Below are 14,561 nucleotides of genomic sequence, written 5' to 3' on the forward strand. Positions count from 1 at the left end.
GGGGAAGGGAAAGAGGAAGGTGGGGAAGTACCTGGCTATTCAGATCTAGTCACTAAACACGGCTAAAGCCATTTGGAGCAACTTTTCAATTCTGAATGGTGGTCTTACACCAGGGCGATACTGGTAGTATCTTCCACTCTTAACTATGTTGTTATAATCTAGTTAAGAGAATATTGGTGAGTTTTGCTAGTATTAGGTAATTTCCAGAGATGTGCTTTATTTCAAATGGAAATGCAAAATGGGTATTTTCCATTTTAAATGCTTTTTTGCAACATTCCTCCTACTATCTCCACTCATCTTTTTTTCATAAGCCCCAAATATCAGTCGGTCCTCAACCTCGCTATGAGAGATAATTTACATTTGTTAAGTTACTCCCTGGTAGGAGCCCTGGCAATTGAGTGATACCATTACAAAAAATACTGATTCAAATACTGAACGGGGCCATGACGCTGTAATATTAAATGTTAGATAGCAGTTTCTATGTTTTTACGTTGGCAACATTAGTCCCGCGCAATTTTTTTGTGGTTTCATAATCTGTAGTTGTGGTGTTTTTGGATTTACCATCATGTAATATGTTTGTTCTACATTGATGTCCATTATTAAATGACAAAATTGTTTAAAAATTTTATAATTCTTTTGATTGTTTGACCTGAGAAACTATTTTGCATTTTCAATGCATTTTGAAAATAAGTATTTTGCATTTGAAATGCTTTTCTAAAAACCATTTTGCATTTTCAAATGGAAAAGTTTTGACCCATTTCCATTTTGCATTTCAAATGGTTTTGGGTACCCATTTTGCACATCTCTGGTAATTTCAATTATTGGACTAGAATGGTTATTTTCTAATAATGATTCAGTCTCCATGTGTAATCAGTTACGCTGAAGAAAAATTCTGTTTTCTTGAACTCGCCGGTCTCTGGTGTATTTTGTTAGAAGGTTGGAGTATTTTCAAAATTTATTATTATATATAAGAAAATCATTTTTTATCTACATTAAAATTTTTAAGGTGTTGGAATTGAGTTAGCTAAGAGCTTCACAGATGTACTCATAGAGGGCAGTGCAAAGAGCTTGCTTGGAAGTTTGCAAGATGGCAGCTAGTAGCCGGTAGTCGCCAGGGCCAGTTAGGCTGCTTCCAGACAAACATGGTGTTTGCAGATCTCATTTAGCCAGCTCCTAGTTAGGTCGACCATCGAAGTCACTATAGTAATACGCCAAGTATTGAATAAATCCCTGATTTAACACAAAGAACTTATTCTTTAAAATCTCCTTCCACGACGAGTTGGAGAACTGTTTGTGGGAACACAACAGAAGGCGAACACAAAAAATTTAAAATGGCTCACCTTACATTTTTTGTAACTAAAATCACAGAGTTTCATAATTATTTTTCAAATTGTATTCTGAACCTTTGATTTTATAAAGGTGCACATTTTAATTTTTCTGTGGTTAACTTTTGGTTCCATGATATTTCATAAAAATGAAAATTCAACACACCTTTGAAAAGTGATATAGTCATTAAAAGTGATGAAACAAAAACTAGGTTTAGTAACGTATTTAACCTAGTTTTTGTTTCATTACTTTTCATGACTTTATATCACTTTTTGGAGGAGTGTTGAATTGTCATTTTGATGACATACCCGGTCACCAAATGATTGAATTAGCATATTTAGATATAATTGAATAGAATAAAGATGCAGATAAAAATATTGATTTTCCTGCATTTTTTTACATATTTCACAATGGTATCAAGGGTCTAAAGCAGAGGTTCCCAAACTTTTTTGCCCCGTAGACCACTTGCCAAATTTTTTTTTTCCGTTGGATCCCTGCCTGCCGAATATTGAATTTTCCTAAAACTATTAACGTCCCATGTGATAATCATTTATTTTTTTCGTAAAACCGGGTGGCATGTGCAATGTTTTGGTTCAATATATTAATTCTGACGAGAAAAGGAATGTAGACTCTATTTATATACCTCATTTCATAAAATAGCAGAAATAAAATCAGAAGAAAACATAAAAACATTTAAAATTAAACTACGAAAATATGTGATTGATTCATTTTAAATGTACATATAATTATATGTATATAAGGATTGTATTAGGACATAGATAACTATGTACCTACTTAAAATACCGCAATAAACAATAAACAACTTTACGATATATAAACATACAAATATCAAATAAGTAATTTCTCAGTCTATTATTAGTATTACGTAAACTGTGTTATTTGTATTAGGTGTATTGTGTCATTTACGGAACTTCTAAATATTGAGTTGAGTTAAGTGAGGGTCCGCTTGTATGTAGCCCCATTTGAATCTCGTGGACCCCCAAATTTTTTTCTCGCTGACATAGACCCCCAGTAAGCCGATATGGACCCCTGGGGGTCCATATAGACCACTTTGGGTACCTCTGGTCTAATGTTTAGACTCTAAACTATTTGCCTTGCATTTAAAACCCCCTACTATTTCATAAAGAAACAAGCAAGTTAACCGTGTGTGTAGGATACAGAACTTACCTATTTGTCAGTCCAACTTCAAGAACTTAAAGTAAATATAAGTAAACAAATAAATATAAATACGTAAATATAAGTAAACAAATGCAGTTCTGTTACGGTAAGGACATACAAAACATAGGTAACGCATTGAGACATCTGGGGGCCTACTCTGTATCTTTCGAAACTTTCCTGCCGCCGGTTTAGCCACGTCAGAAACCCGTATTAACCCTTCCCTTACGGTGTTAAAAAATTCCGTGTAAATATTGTAATTACCTAAATAAATGTATTGTGACGGACGTACTGCTCCGGGCTCGGCCGCGGTCACCCACGATTAGGATAATAAGATAAATATAGAATTGTGGAATAAAATTGAATGAATCCTAACTGTCCTAAAGAAATAAAATTGTATAAAATGTATGTAATAATGTAAAGATGTAAATGTATGAAGCAATGTAAAATGAAAATGTTATCAATAAATGAAACGTCGGAGCTTGGATAGAGGTATACGGGCAGAGAAGTATTGTTAGAGCTGGTACAATCATGAGATCATTTAATTCGGGCACGATTATTAGAGTCGTGCTTATACGAGAGGGAACGTTCGGCCCCGGCCCGAAGCAAGGGGCCGTGCGCCGTCGTGGCGTGCGAGGTGCTTCGCCGTCAGAACGTTCCCCAAGCGCGATTCTGAAGATAGTGTCTGAACAAAGAGAGGCCGTGGTCGCGTTCGACCACGAGCCCAAAATTACCGGCCGAGAGGCGGTAGCCAACCCGGCGGCGAGCCGCGGGCGCGCCACAAACACGGGCTTCGATTCCAGGAATCAAAGAGAAAGCGGGCCCGTGTGAGCGTCGCTCAGCCAGCGAAGGCCGCCGGGGTCCTATAAAACGGGCAACAGTCCCTTGAAAAATTAGATATCCAGCAACCTCCACCAGCTCTACACTTCTCTCTGCTCTGCCTTCTACCTCGCTCCGACTTCTGACTCTACTCGCCTTCTCTTCTTCTTCTGACCCTCGCCTCACCCCGGACCTCTCTGCCCCTACGAAAGACCCGGACTCTACAGCAAGGACGAGTACTAGCATCGGACCAGCTACAACGGCTACAGAGACGCCCCGTTCTACCCCTCCACGCCACTGAAGGAAGGCATCATACGCCTCCACGGATTGGGATCACCGCCCTGTTTACAGTCTTGTGTGTCGCACATTACGTCTGGCACATAAGTGGTCCTTCGCCGCCGGATCTCTCCGTGGAAGATGTCACCTTCACTGCGCTCTGGGAAGAACAGCGCTGACGGGGACTCATCGCAAGGAAGCGATGATCCCACACCAACCGGGGCGGCCGCAGCCGCGCCCCCCGGACTCCGGCCTACCGCCCCCCTGGCCCCCTCTGACCCCCAAGCGGAACTTCTGGCTGGCCCCTCCGACGCGTCACCACCACAGACGCCCCCTGCCATGGCCGACGCCTCGTCGAGAAGCGAAGCTTCGAGCGAGGACACGCTCCGGCAGGTGCAGCTCGAGCTACGAGCTGAGAGGCGGCGCAACCAGAAGCTGCAGGAGGACAGCGCCCGACAGATTGCCGAATTGATCGCCACGCTGAAGGGCCTCCCGCGGACCGCTTCCCCTGCAGCCTGGCAACCGGAGACGCACGCCCCAGCTCCACGGGCGGAGTACCCGATGACGGCGGCGCCATCTAGCGGCTTCGGGCGAGATCCGGACTACGCAGCGGAGACGCGCGCCCCAGCTCCACGGGCGGAGTACCGGACGACGGCGGCGCCATCTAGCGGCTTCGGGCGAGACCCGGACCACGCAGCGGAGACGCGCGCCACAGCTCCACGGGCAGAGTACCCACCGACGGCGGCGCCATCTAGCGGCCTCGGGCGGAACCTGGGCTACTCAGCGGAGACACACACCGCTGCGCCGCGTCCTGGCTACTCAGCGGAGGCGCACACCACTGCGCCGCGCCCTGGCTACTCAGCGGAGACGCACACCGCTGCGCCGCGTCCTGGCTACTCAGCGGAGGCGCACACCACTGCGCCGCGTCCTGGCTACTCAGCGGAGGCGCACACCACTGCGCCGCGCCCTGGCTACTCAGCGGAGACACACACCGCTGCGCCGCGCCCTGGCTACTCAGCGGAGACACACACCGCCGCGCCGCGTCCTGGCTACTCAGCGGAGACACACACCACTGCGCCGCGTCCTGGCTACTCAGCGGAGACGCACACCACTGCGCCGCGTCCTGGCTACTCAGCGGAGACGCACACCACTGCGCCGCGTCCTGGCTACTCAGCGGAGACGCACACCACTGCGCCGCAGCTGGGTTACGGACCGACGCCCCCGGGCGCGCCTCGGACCTACGCAGCGGAGGCGCAAACCACTGGCCATGCAGTGAGGGCTCAAACCGGGACGGACAACCAGGCGACGCATCCACTCACGGACGGCGCTTCCCCAGGCGTCGCGACGCTGCGAGGTGGACCGGAGCCGCAGTATGGCTATCCCGGTGTGACGGACTCGCCACCGCAGCCCCACATGGACGGATACGGGGCGTTCAACCGCGCAGACGAGGCAGCAAGGCAGACGCGGGACTGGGTGAACCAGGGGAGTGTCCCTCTCGCCCAGGTGACGGCCATGTTTGCCGACGCCCTCCGGCAGTCCCAGGCCGGCGGTACACCCCGCTCCCACCCCGAGGATGAGCGGATGGCGTCGCTCATCGCCCGGCAGTCCAGCGCCAAGGACCTGCCGCCTTACGCGGGCGACGCCATAGAGTGGCAGGCCTGGAAGGCACAGTTCCTGCAGTCGACGGCTACCTGCGGGATGACGGCGGCCGAGAATTTGATGCGGCTGCAGCGTGCCTTGAAGGGAAAGGCGCGCGAAGCCGTCAGCCCTCTCCTCCTGGACCCGGCGCAGGTGCCGGAAATCATGGACGTCCTGGAGCACCGATTTGGGGGCGCGCACTCCATCGCCACTGTCATGTTTGACAAAATAAGGCGGCTCACTCGGCTGCCGGAGGATGCATCTACCGAAGCTCTGGTAGAGTTTTCCGGAGCGGTACAGAACGTGGTCGCCTCACTGGGAAATCTGAGGAGCGACTACCTCTCCAACCCCGCCCTACTCAGCGAGATCGCGTCGAAGATGCCTCTCGCCCTCCGCCTCTCATGGTTGGACAGGGTGGCCGACCAGGCCCAGGCCGCCACCGTGGTGCAGCTCGCCGGGTTCCTGAAGCGGCTGACCAACGCGGTGCCGCGGTCGGGCCTCACCGATAGCGGCCGAGCAGCGCGTCCGAGCATGGCCGAGCATCCGCGGGCCGCCCGCCCGCACCGCGACAACGTTTTCGTTACCGACGAGCGGCCGGAACCCCGCAGTGAAGTGAAGTGCACACTGTGCAAAGACGCTACGCACAAGTTATTCCGGTGCCCCAAGTTCGCGAGTGAAACAGTGGGTGCGCGATGGGAGTTGGTGAAAGGGGCCCGGATATGTTTTAAGTGCTTGGACGGTGTGCACCAAACTAAAACGTGTAAATACCGTGTCAACTGCGGGGTGGGAACGTGCCGGGTTCCCCACCATCGCCTACTGCACGACGCCGCTTACGCTCGCGGCCCCGAGGCGCAGACAGTGACAAACACCTGGGACCAATCGGGAAAGGTGCTGCTTAAAGTGTTACCTGTGACATTGTGCGGCCCCGGGGGCCAAGTGACCGTGCACGCGCTGCTCGACGAGGGCTCGACGGTGACCCTCGTTGACGCCGAAGTGGCAGACATTGTTGGGGCCGCGGGGCCGATCCGCGGCCTGCGCATTCACGGCGCCAACGGCATGTGTTCGTCGGATGCCAAGTCGCAGCGGGTCAAGTTGTCAGTGCGCGGTGACGGCTGTGAATACGCGATGGTGGCTCACACAGTGTCCGACCTAGACCTCCCGCGACAAACAGTGGCCGGCCGCCGGCAAGTGAAACCACGGCTATTAATCGGCCAGGACAATGTTCATTTGATCGTGTCACGGGAGGTCCAAGAAGAGGATGGCGGCCGCATGACGTCACGGACGGCGCTCGGCTGGATTCAACATGGGGGCACCCGGCGGGACGTGGATAGCGGTACCACGCTAAACGTGATCGGCGAGACGGCTGAAATGGGCGAAATCAGCGAGCTCATACGAAGGCACTTTTCCGTTGACTCGCTGGGCGTGACCGCAGTGAGCCGGGTGTCCGCCGACATACGCCGCGCCGAGCGCATAATGGAACAAACAACGCGCCCGCTGGACTCGGGTCGGTGGGAGACCGGGCTGCTGTGGAGAGAGGACGACGTGTGGCTGCCCGACAACCGGCAGTGCGCCGTAAACCGCCTCAACGCCCTCGAGAAGCGCTTGAAAAGCGACCCCGCACTGGCGGCAGCGTACGCGGCCAAAATTTCGCACCTGATAGAGCGCGGGTACGCAGTAAAGGTACCCGACGCCGAGGCTAGCGTACCGTCACGGCGGAGGTGGTACCTGCCCCACTTCGCGGTCACCAACCCGAACAGCCCCGGGAAATTGCGAGTTGTTTTTGACGCCGCCAGCCGCTGCCGGGGAACCTCTTTGAACGACCGGCTGTTAACCGGGCCCGACCTGCTGTCATCCCTGTTGGGCAACCTGTTGAGGTTCCGGGAGGGCAAGATCGCCATAGCCGCCGACATAGAGGAGATGTTCCTCCGCATCAAAATAAAAGCGGAGGACCAAATAGCGCAATACTTCTTATGGTGAGCCGGTCCACTAGAGGCAGCGACCACATACAAGCTGTCCTCAATGATGTTTGGGGCCACTTGCTCTCCCAGCAGCGCGCAATATGTCCGCAACAGGGTGGCCGACCAAGGCGCCGCAGAATTCCCCGCCGCCGCCGCAGCAGTGCGTTCTAAATTCTACATGGACGACTACCTGGACGCCGCCGATTCCGTGAGCGAGGCTGCGGCGCTGGTACAAGGCGTCAGCACCCTCCTATCCCGGGGAGGCTTCCACCTGGCAAGCTGGGCCTCCAACGCACCCGCTGCAATCCAAAGCGTGCCGGCAGAGAAGAGGGCCAAGGCGGCCATAGCCATCAGCAGCGGCGCCTGTGAAACCGAGAAGGTGCTCGGCCTGTCGTGGGATCCCGTCAACGATACATTCATGTATGAGTTCAAGGAGACGGAGAAGGCCGAGCTCATCCGGCACCCAACCAAGAGGCAGCTGCTGAGCACGGTCATGAGGGTGTTTGACCCCGTGGGCTTCGTGGCCTGCCTCACGGTGCGGTCAAAAATTCTCCTGCAGGATGTCTGGAGGTCCAGCGTCGGCTGGGATGAGCGCATCCACGAGGCGCACGCAGCAAGGTGGGCCGAGTGGATCAAAATGCTCCAAGGCCTGAGCATCCGCATACCGCGGCGTTGCCTGCTGAGCAAGGCCCACTCCTTCGCTCTACACCTCTTCTGCGATGCGTCTGAGGCAGCCTGCTGTACCGTGGCCTATCTAGTGGAGACTACGGGAGAGGGAAGCAGCACCGCCACATTTTTGTCCAGCAAGTGCAAGGTGGCACCGCTGAAACCGCTCTCCATTCCCCGCCTCGAGCTGCAGGCTGCGCTCATGGCTGCCCGCCTGGCTGACACTCTTCGAAGGGAATGCCAGGCTCCTATCACCTCCACCTCGTACTGGACTGACTCCACCACGGTGCTGTGCTGGCTCCGTACGGACCCCCGCAGCTACTCCACCTTTGTGGCAAACAGGTTGGGGGAGATTGACGAGCTGTGCGACATCGCCAGCTGGCGCTGGGTCCCTACCAAGCTGAACCCAGCCGACATCGGAACCCGGGACCTGGAGGAACCGGACCTCACCCAGAGTGGAAGGTGGTTCACCGGCCCTTCCTTCCTGACAGCGCCGAGTAACCAATGGCCCCAGGAACGGCAGAGCCAACAGCCGGGTGACGAGAATTTGGAAAGGCGGCCAAATTTCGTGGGCCTTACTCTCGCCGTGGAGGATGGGCTGCCCTCCATCCTGCGGTTCTCGTCCTGGAACCGATTGATCCGGGCCACAGCATGGATGCTGCGGTTCATTCGGCGATGCCGCCAGGGACCCGCTAGGCCAGCCGAGGGCCCCCTAGTCCTGCAGGAGCTCCGGGCCGCAGAATGGCGGTGGATAAGGCACTCCCAGGGAGCAACCTTTGGAGCAGAGCTACGCCAGCTCCACTCGGGGCAGGCCGTGCCCAGCAGCAGTCGCCTCGTCTCCCTCGCACCCCACATCCACAACGGGGTGCTCAGAATGGGCTCGAGAGTCAAGGGAGTGAAGGGAGTACCCGAGTCACCCATAATCCTGGACGGTGGTGACAGCTACACCCGGCTGCTTGTGCAACAATACCACACCCGAGCCGATCATGCGAGTGTGGAGACGACGATGGCCGAACTGCGCACCAGCTTCCACATCTTAAAGCTGCGCTCAGTTCTCCGCCGCATAAAACACATGTGCCCCGCTTGTAAAATGCGGCGGGGCAAGCCGTCTCCCCCCATGATGGCACCCCTACCAGCATCCCGGCTTGCACGGCATGTGCGGCCCTTCACCAACTGTGGGATGGACTACTTTGGGCCCCTAGAGGTAACCATCGGGCGCCGGAAGGAAAAGCGATACGTCGCCCTCTTCACGTGCCTGTCGACGAGGGCGGTGCATCTGGAGTTGGCCACCGCACTAAGTGCCGACTCTGCCATAATGGCAATTCAAAGAATGTCGGCAAGGCGAGGCCAGCCGGCGACCCTGATGTCCGACAACGGAACCAACTTCCACGGCGCGGACAAGGAACTGAGGGACGCCGTGGAAGACATCTGTCGGGACCCAAGGGTCCAAAACTATGCGACCACCCAAGGGATGGAGTGGAGCTTCATCCCGCCCCGCAGTCCCCACATGGGGGGAGCTTGGGAGCGGCTCGTACGCTCTGTTAAGCGGGCGCTCTCAGCTACGCTCAAAGCGAGAGCGCCAAGAGAGGAGACCCTCCTAACGGCGCTGGCTGAAGCGGAGTACACCGTTAACTCCCGACCGCTCACCCACCTATCGGTCGACCCCAGAGACGAGGAACCGCTGACGCCCAATCACTTCCTCATGGGCTCAACGGGGAGGCGGCCCCACCTGGCCATGTACGGGGCGGCCGAGGAAGAGGTCTGCCTCAGGAAGCAGTGGAGGATCGGCCAACAGCTCGCGGACATGTTTTGGAGGCGTTGGGTCCGCGAGTATCTGCCTACTCTCGCCGCCAGGAAGCAGTGGCAGCAGCCAGTGCAGCCCCTACAAAAGGACGACCTGGTGCTGATTGCGGACCCGGCGCTGCCCCGCAACAGCTGGCCACGGGGACGGATCCTCGAGGCCACTCCAGCCCCGGACGGACAGGTCAGGACCGTGAAGGTCAAAACCAGCACGGGGACCTATGTCAGACCGGCAGTTAAGATCGCGGTCCTCCTGCCGGCCTGTGATCCCGCCTCCAAGGACACATACAAAGGACCTGTCCAGACGCCGCCCCGACGAACTCGCCACCTCAGGGGGACTGGACGCCGGGGACCACGCCGCACCAAGTCGCAGCACGCCTCCCGCTAAAATGGGTGTAGCCGAGCTCCACGGGGGGAGTGTGACGGACGTACTGCTCCGGGCTCGGCCGCGGTCACCCACGATTAGGATAATAAGATAAATATAGAATTGTGGAATAAAATTGAATGAATCCTAACTGTCCTAAAGAAATAAAATTGTATAAAATGTATGTAATAATGTAAAGATGTAAATGTATGAAGCAATGTAAAATGAAAATGTTATCAATAAATGAAACGTCGGAGCTTGGATAGAGGTATACGGGCAGAGAAGTATTGTTAGAGCTGGTACAATCATGAGATCATTTAATTCGGGCACGATTATTAGAGTCGTGCTTATACGAGAGGGAACGTTCGGCCCCGGCCCGAAGCAAGGGGCCGTGCGCCGTCGTGGCGTGCGAGGTGCTTCGCCGTCAGAACGTTCCCCAAGCGCGATTCTGAAGATCGTGTCTGAACAAAGAGAGGCCGTGGTCGCGTTCGACCACGAGCCCAAAATTACCGGCCGAGAGGCGGTAGCCAACCCGGCGGCGAGCCGCGGGCGCGCCACAAACACGGGCTTCGATTCCAGGAATCAAAGAGAAAGCGGGCCCGTGTGAGCGTCGCTCAGCCAGCGAAGGCCGCCGGGGTCCTATAAAACGGGCAACAGTCCCTTGAAAAATTAGATATCCAGCAACCTCCACCAGCTCTACACTTCTCTCTGCTCTGCCTTCTACCTCGCTCCGACTTCTGACTCTACTCGCCTTCTCTTCTTCTTCTGACCCTCGCCTCACCCCGGACCTCTCTGCCCCTACGAAAGACCCGGACTCTACAGCAAGGACGAGTACTAGCATCGGACCAGCTACAACGGCTACAGAGACGCCCCGTTCTACCCCTCCACGCCACTGAAGGAAGGCATCATACGCCTCCACGGATTGGGATCACCGCCCTGTTTACAGTCTTGTGTGTCGCACATTACGTCTGGCACATGTATTGTGGAGGAATACCAACAAATTTTAACTCAGTGTTAAGTAAATTTACAGCGATATTTTATTAATTAGAGACGACGTTCAATCAGTTGACAGCAAGAAAAGGTTAAACCACAAACTTATTGGTTTGTTAACCCACACTATTATATTGTGATTATTGCTATTGTGTAGTGCTTTTATTGATTGCTGCTGTGTTGAAATTTTACAATACACATTTTGTTTTGAATTTTAGTTGGTTATTAGTATATCAGTTAAATTTAAATTTTTGAAATTTAGCTGGTTATTAGTATATTAGTATATCAGTTAACTTTAAATTTTAATTTATTTGTGTTCCTAGATCTGTTATTATTTATTATTTACAATTTTGTATTTTTTGTAAATTTCTCAGGCCACGGGTACAGAACCCTTAGTTTCTTGTTTTAATATTTTTTATTATTATTATAATTTTAAGTGAAAATCTGTTATTGGATTTTATCTTTATTATTTAGTTTATTCTTATATATGTAAATAATCTGTTGATTTTCCCAAATAAATAAAATAAAAATAAAAACCCGAAAGATACAGAGTAGTCCCCCTGGACAACTCACAAATCTATACATTTTCTGTGAAAATAAAAGCTTTAGAAACACACTTGTCACATTCAATTCAATCATACTCTCTCCATTCAACGCTGATCTGTGCTCTCCAGAATGGTGTGGGACATGTGAAAGAAGGATGGCGGTGATGAAAGGCCTTACACCGAGTTGATTTGATGTTTAAGGTTATGTTTGGCGTTTATTTGTTCGTTTTGAAACAACTAATAGATAATATAATTGTTACAGTAAATGGCCTCGTTAAATTAATGATACCAAGAAAATAATTGATAAGTTTTATTCTTCAGAACACACATCACTGGTAACAAAAAATGACGACCCTCGAATTCCTTAATTATTTCATGGTTGTTATTGATCCGTTATTTAGAGAGAGAAGAGGAAGAGAATGGGCTTGCAAACCTATTTATAAACTAATTCATTTGAATGTATTGGTGTATATATAATCACAATTATTGCCCAATTATTTAGGGGAGACATCTGTCGGATATTTCAATTACTCAATACAGATACATGTGGCATGTTGGTTTGATTCTTGGCTAAAGTCTGAACATGCTGCCAGGGGACGGAAGAATTTATTTTTTTTACACATAAACAAAAAATAATTTTTTTAAAAATACCATAATATAAACAAAAATAATTTGAAAAATAAACATAATATAAATATGGACAAATTAATTTGAAAAACAATCATGAGATGAATATGAACAAAAAGTTCTAAAATAAGAGAATCATAATATGAACAAGTTAATTCGATGTTCCTAGGTCATCCTTCAGGTAGGTTGTTAATTCTTCTCCTTTTTATGACTGCTAGCAAAAATTTGATGGTCCAAGGTCATCCTTCAGGTAGGTTGTTGATTTTTCTCTTGTTTATGACTGCAGGAGCTTATTTATTCAGTCCGGGGGGTACATCGGGGGGTACATCGGGCGTCCCTGTAGCAATGCTTGAATCCCTTTCCATGGGTAATAAACATATTTTGCTGATAGGTCTCTTAAATGTTCCTTGTGCGGTTTTGAGGGTAACCACCCGCACTTTCCCGTCAGCTCCAGGGTGAGTAGCTAGGATCCTGGCTAGTTTCCACATATTAGGCGGCAGGTTGTCCTCCTTTAGTATGACCATGTCGTCCCTTTCAACAGTCCTGAGGCCCTTGTCTTCCTTCCATTTGGTACGTCTTTGTAATTCTGCAAGATATTCCAGTTTCCACCTGCACCAAAATGTTTGAATCAGTGCATTTAATTTTTGATATTGATTCAATCGATTATATTGTATCTCCCGAACATCCTTCTCAGAGATAGAAGCTATCCCTCCGCCAATCAGGAAATGATTTGGAGTCAAAGGATTCAGGTCAGTCGGATCGTTGGACAGAGGAGTGAGCGGACGTGAATTTAAACAGCATTCTACCTGACACAATAAAGTATATAATTGTTCAAAGGTTAAACTTGAATTATCGGTTATTCTTTTTAAATGATATTTGGCGGATTTCACTGCTGCTTCCCAGAGTCCAGCGAAATTCGGTGACCGTGGTGGAATAAATCCCCACATTATTGACAAATCAGCTAAATATTTTTGAATCTTGTCATCAGATTTCTTTAACTTATCATACAATTCTCTCAGTTGATTATATGCTCCCTTAAAATTGGTCGCATTATCTGAATATATTTTAAAGGGTTTGCCCCTCCGCGCAATGAAACGTTTTAAACAATTTAAAAAGTTGTCAGTGGTGAGGTCTGTTACCAGTTCCAAATGCACAGCTTTCGTTGAGAAACAAACAAAAATGCATAAATAAGATTTCACCAATGGAGCCTTCCTGGTGATACCGCTTTTCATCATGATAGGACCTGCGTAATCAATCCCGGTAACCTCGAACGGCCTGCTAGGTGTTATTCTGTTTTCCGGCAAGTCACCCATGATAACTTGACTGGTTACTGGATTTTTTCTGAAACATACTATACATTTATGTAATATTTGCTTAACAGTGGTTTTTCCGGCAATCGGCCAGAACTGTAATCTCACTAGAGATAACAAAGTTTGTGTCCCTGCATGTAAATGTACATAATGAAGATGTCGAATAATTAATTCTGTTAACTTATTATTTTTTGGTAAAATTATTGGGTGTCGTTGCTGGTATGATAAATGTTTCGCCTTTGTTAGCCTGCCCCCGACACAAATTAATCCATTATTTATAAATGGATTAAGCGACAAAATAACGCTACGTTTATCCAGTGAACATTTATTACTCAAAGCCCTGAACTCATCCTTAAAATGGTAGCGTTGAATTATTGCTATTAGACGATGCAATGTATTGTCCAGCTCCGGCACGCTTAACCTCCCGGTTAATTTACAGTTTTTTGTGTTACAATTATTAAAGAAACGCAATATATATGCAGTTACTCTCTTTAGCTTGTTGAGAGAGGAAAATTTTGAAAAGATGTCCCACTCCATGACATTAGTAGACACGCATACCGCCTTGGTTTTTATCTCTGGAGGATTTATACAGGAATTTTCTGGCTTCGGCCAGTGATCGGCCTCTCTTATTAGCCAATCCGGACCCTTCCACCAAATATCTGCTTGTAATAGTTTGTTTGCTGTAACTCCTCTTGATAAAATATCAGCGGCGTTTTCCTGCGATGAAACATGTCGCCAATGGGCGGGATCGCCGGCCTCTTGTATCTCGGCAACCCTGTTGGCCACAAAGGTATTCCATCTAGCTGGCTGTCCTCTTATCCAGCATAGTACGATGGTAGAGTCACACCAGTAGTATGTATCCACCTCAACCATGTTGAGCGCTTCTTTGATGTTTTTTAATAATTTCGTTAACAGCACCGCACCACAAAGTTCCAATTTTGGCAGGGATATGTTTTTTAATGGCGCTATCCTGGACCTGGAAGATATTAACTGAGAGTGCATCTTACCCTCGGCGTCCCTGGATACTAGATACGCACAGGCTCCGTAGGCCTTTTCTGATGCGTCG

The 14,561-nt window shown here is 50.1% G+C and overlaps 1 protein-coding gene across 1 annotated transcript; it reads left to right on the plus strand.

Annotated features, from left to right (window-relative positions):
• The first annotated feature begins 7,257 nt into the window (after positions 1-7,257).
• On the plus strand, positions 7,258-10,047 carry LOC149413333 (uncharacterized). Its single transcript, XM_089645456.1, has one exon. The coding sequence runs from the start codon at positions 7,258-7,260 to the stop codon at positions 10,045-10,047; it is 2,790 nt and encodes a 929-aa protein (XP_089501582.1).
• The last annotated feature ends 4,514 nt before the right edge of the window (positions 10,048-14,561 follow it).

Source organism: Hesperophylax consimilis, chromosome 22 (assembly GCF_061612785.1).
Source record: "Hesperophylax consimilis isolate HC1 chromosome 22, BYU_Hcon_1.0, whole genome shotgun sequence".
NCBI classification, from domain to species: Eukaryota; Metazoa; Arthropoda; class Insecta; order Trichoptera; family Limnephilidae; genus Hesperophylax; species Hesperophylax consimilis.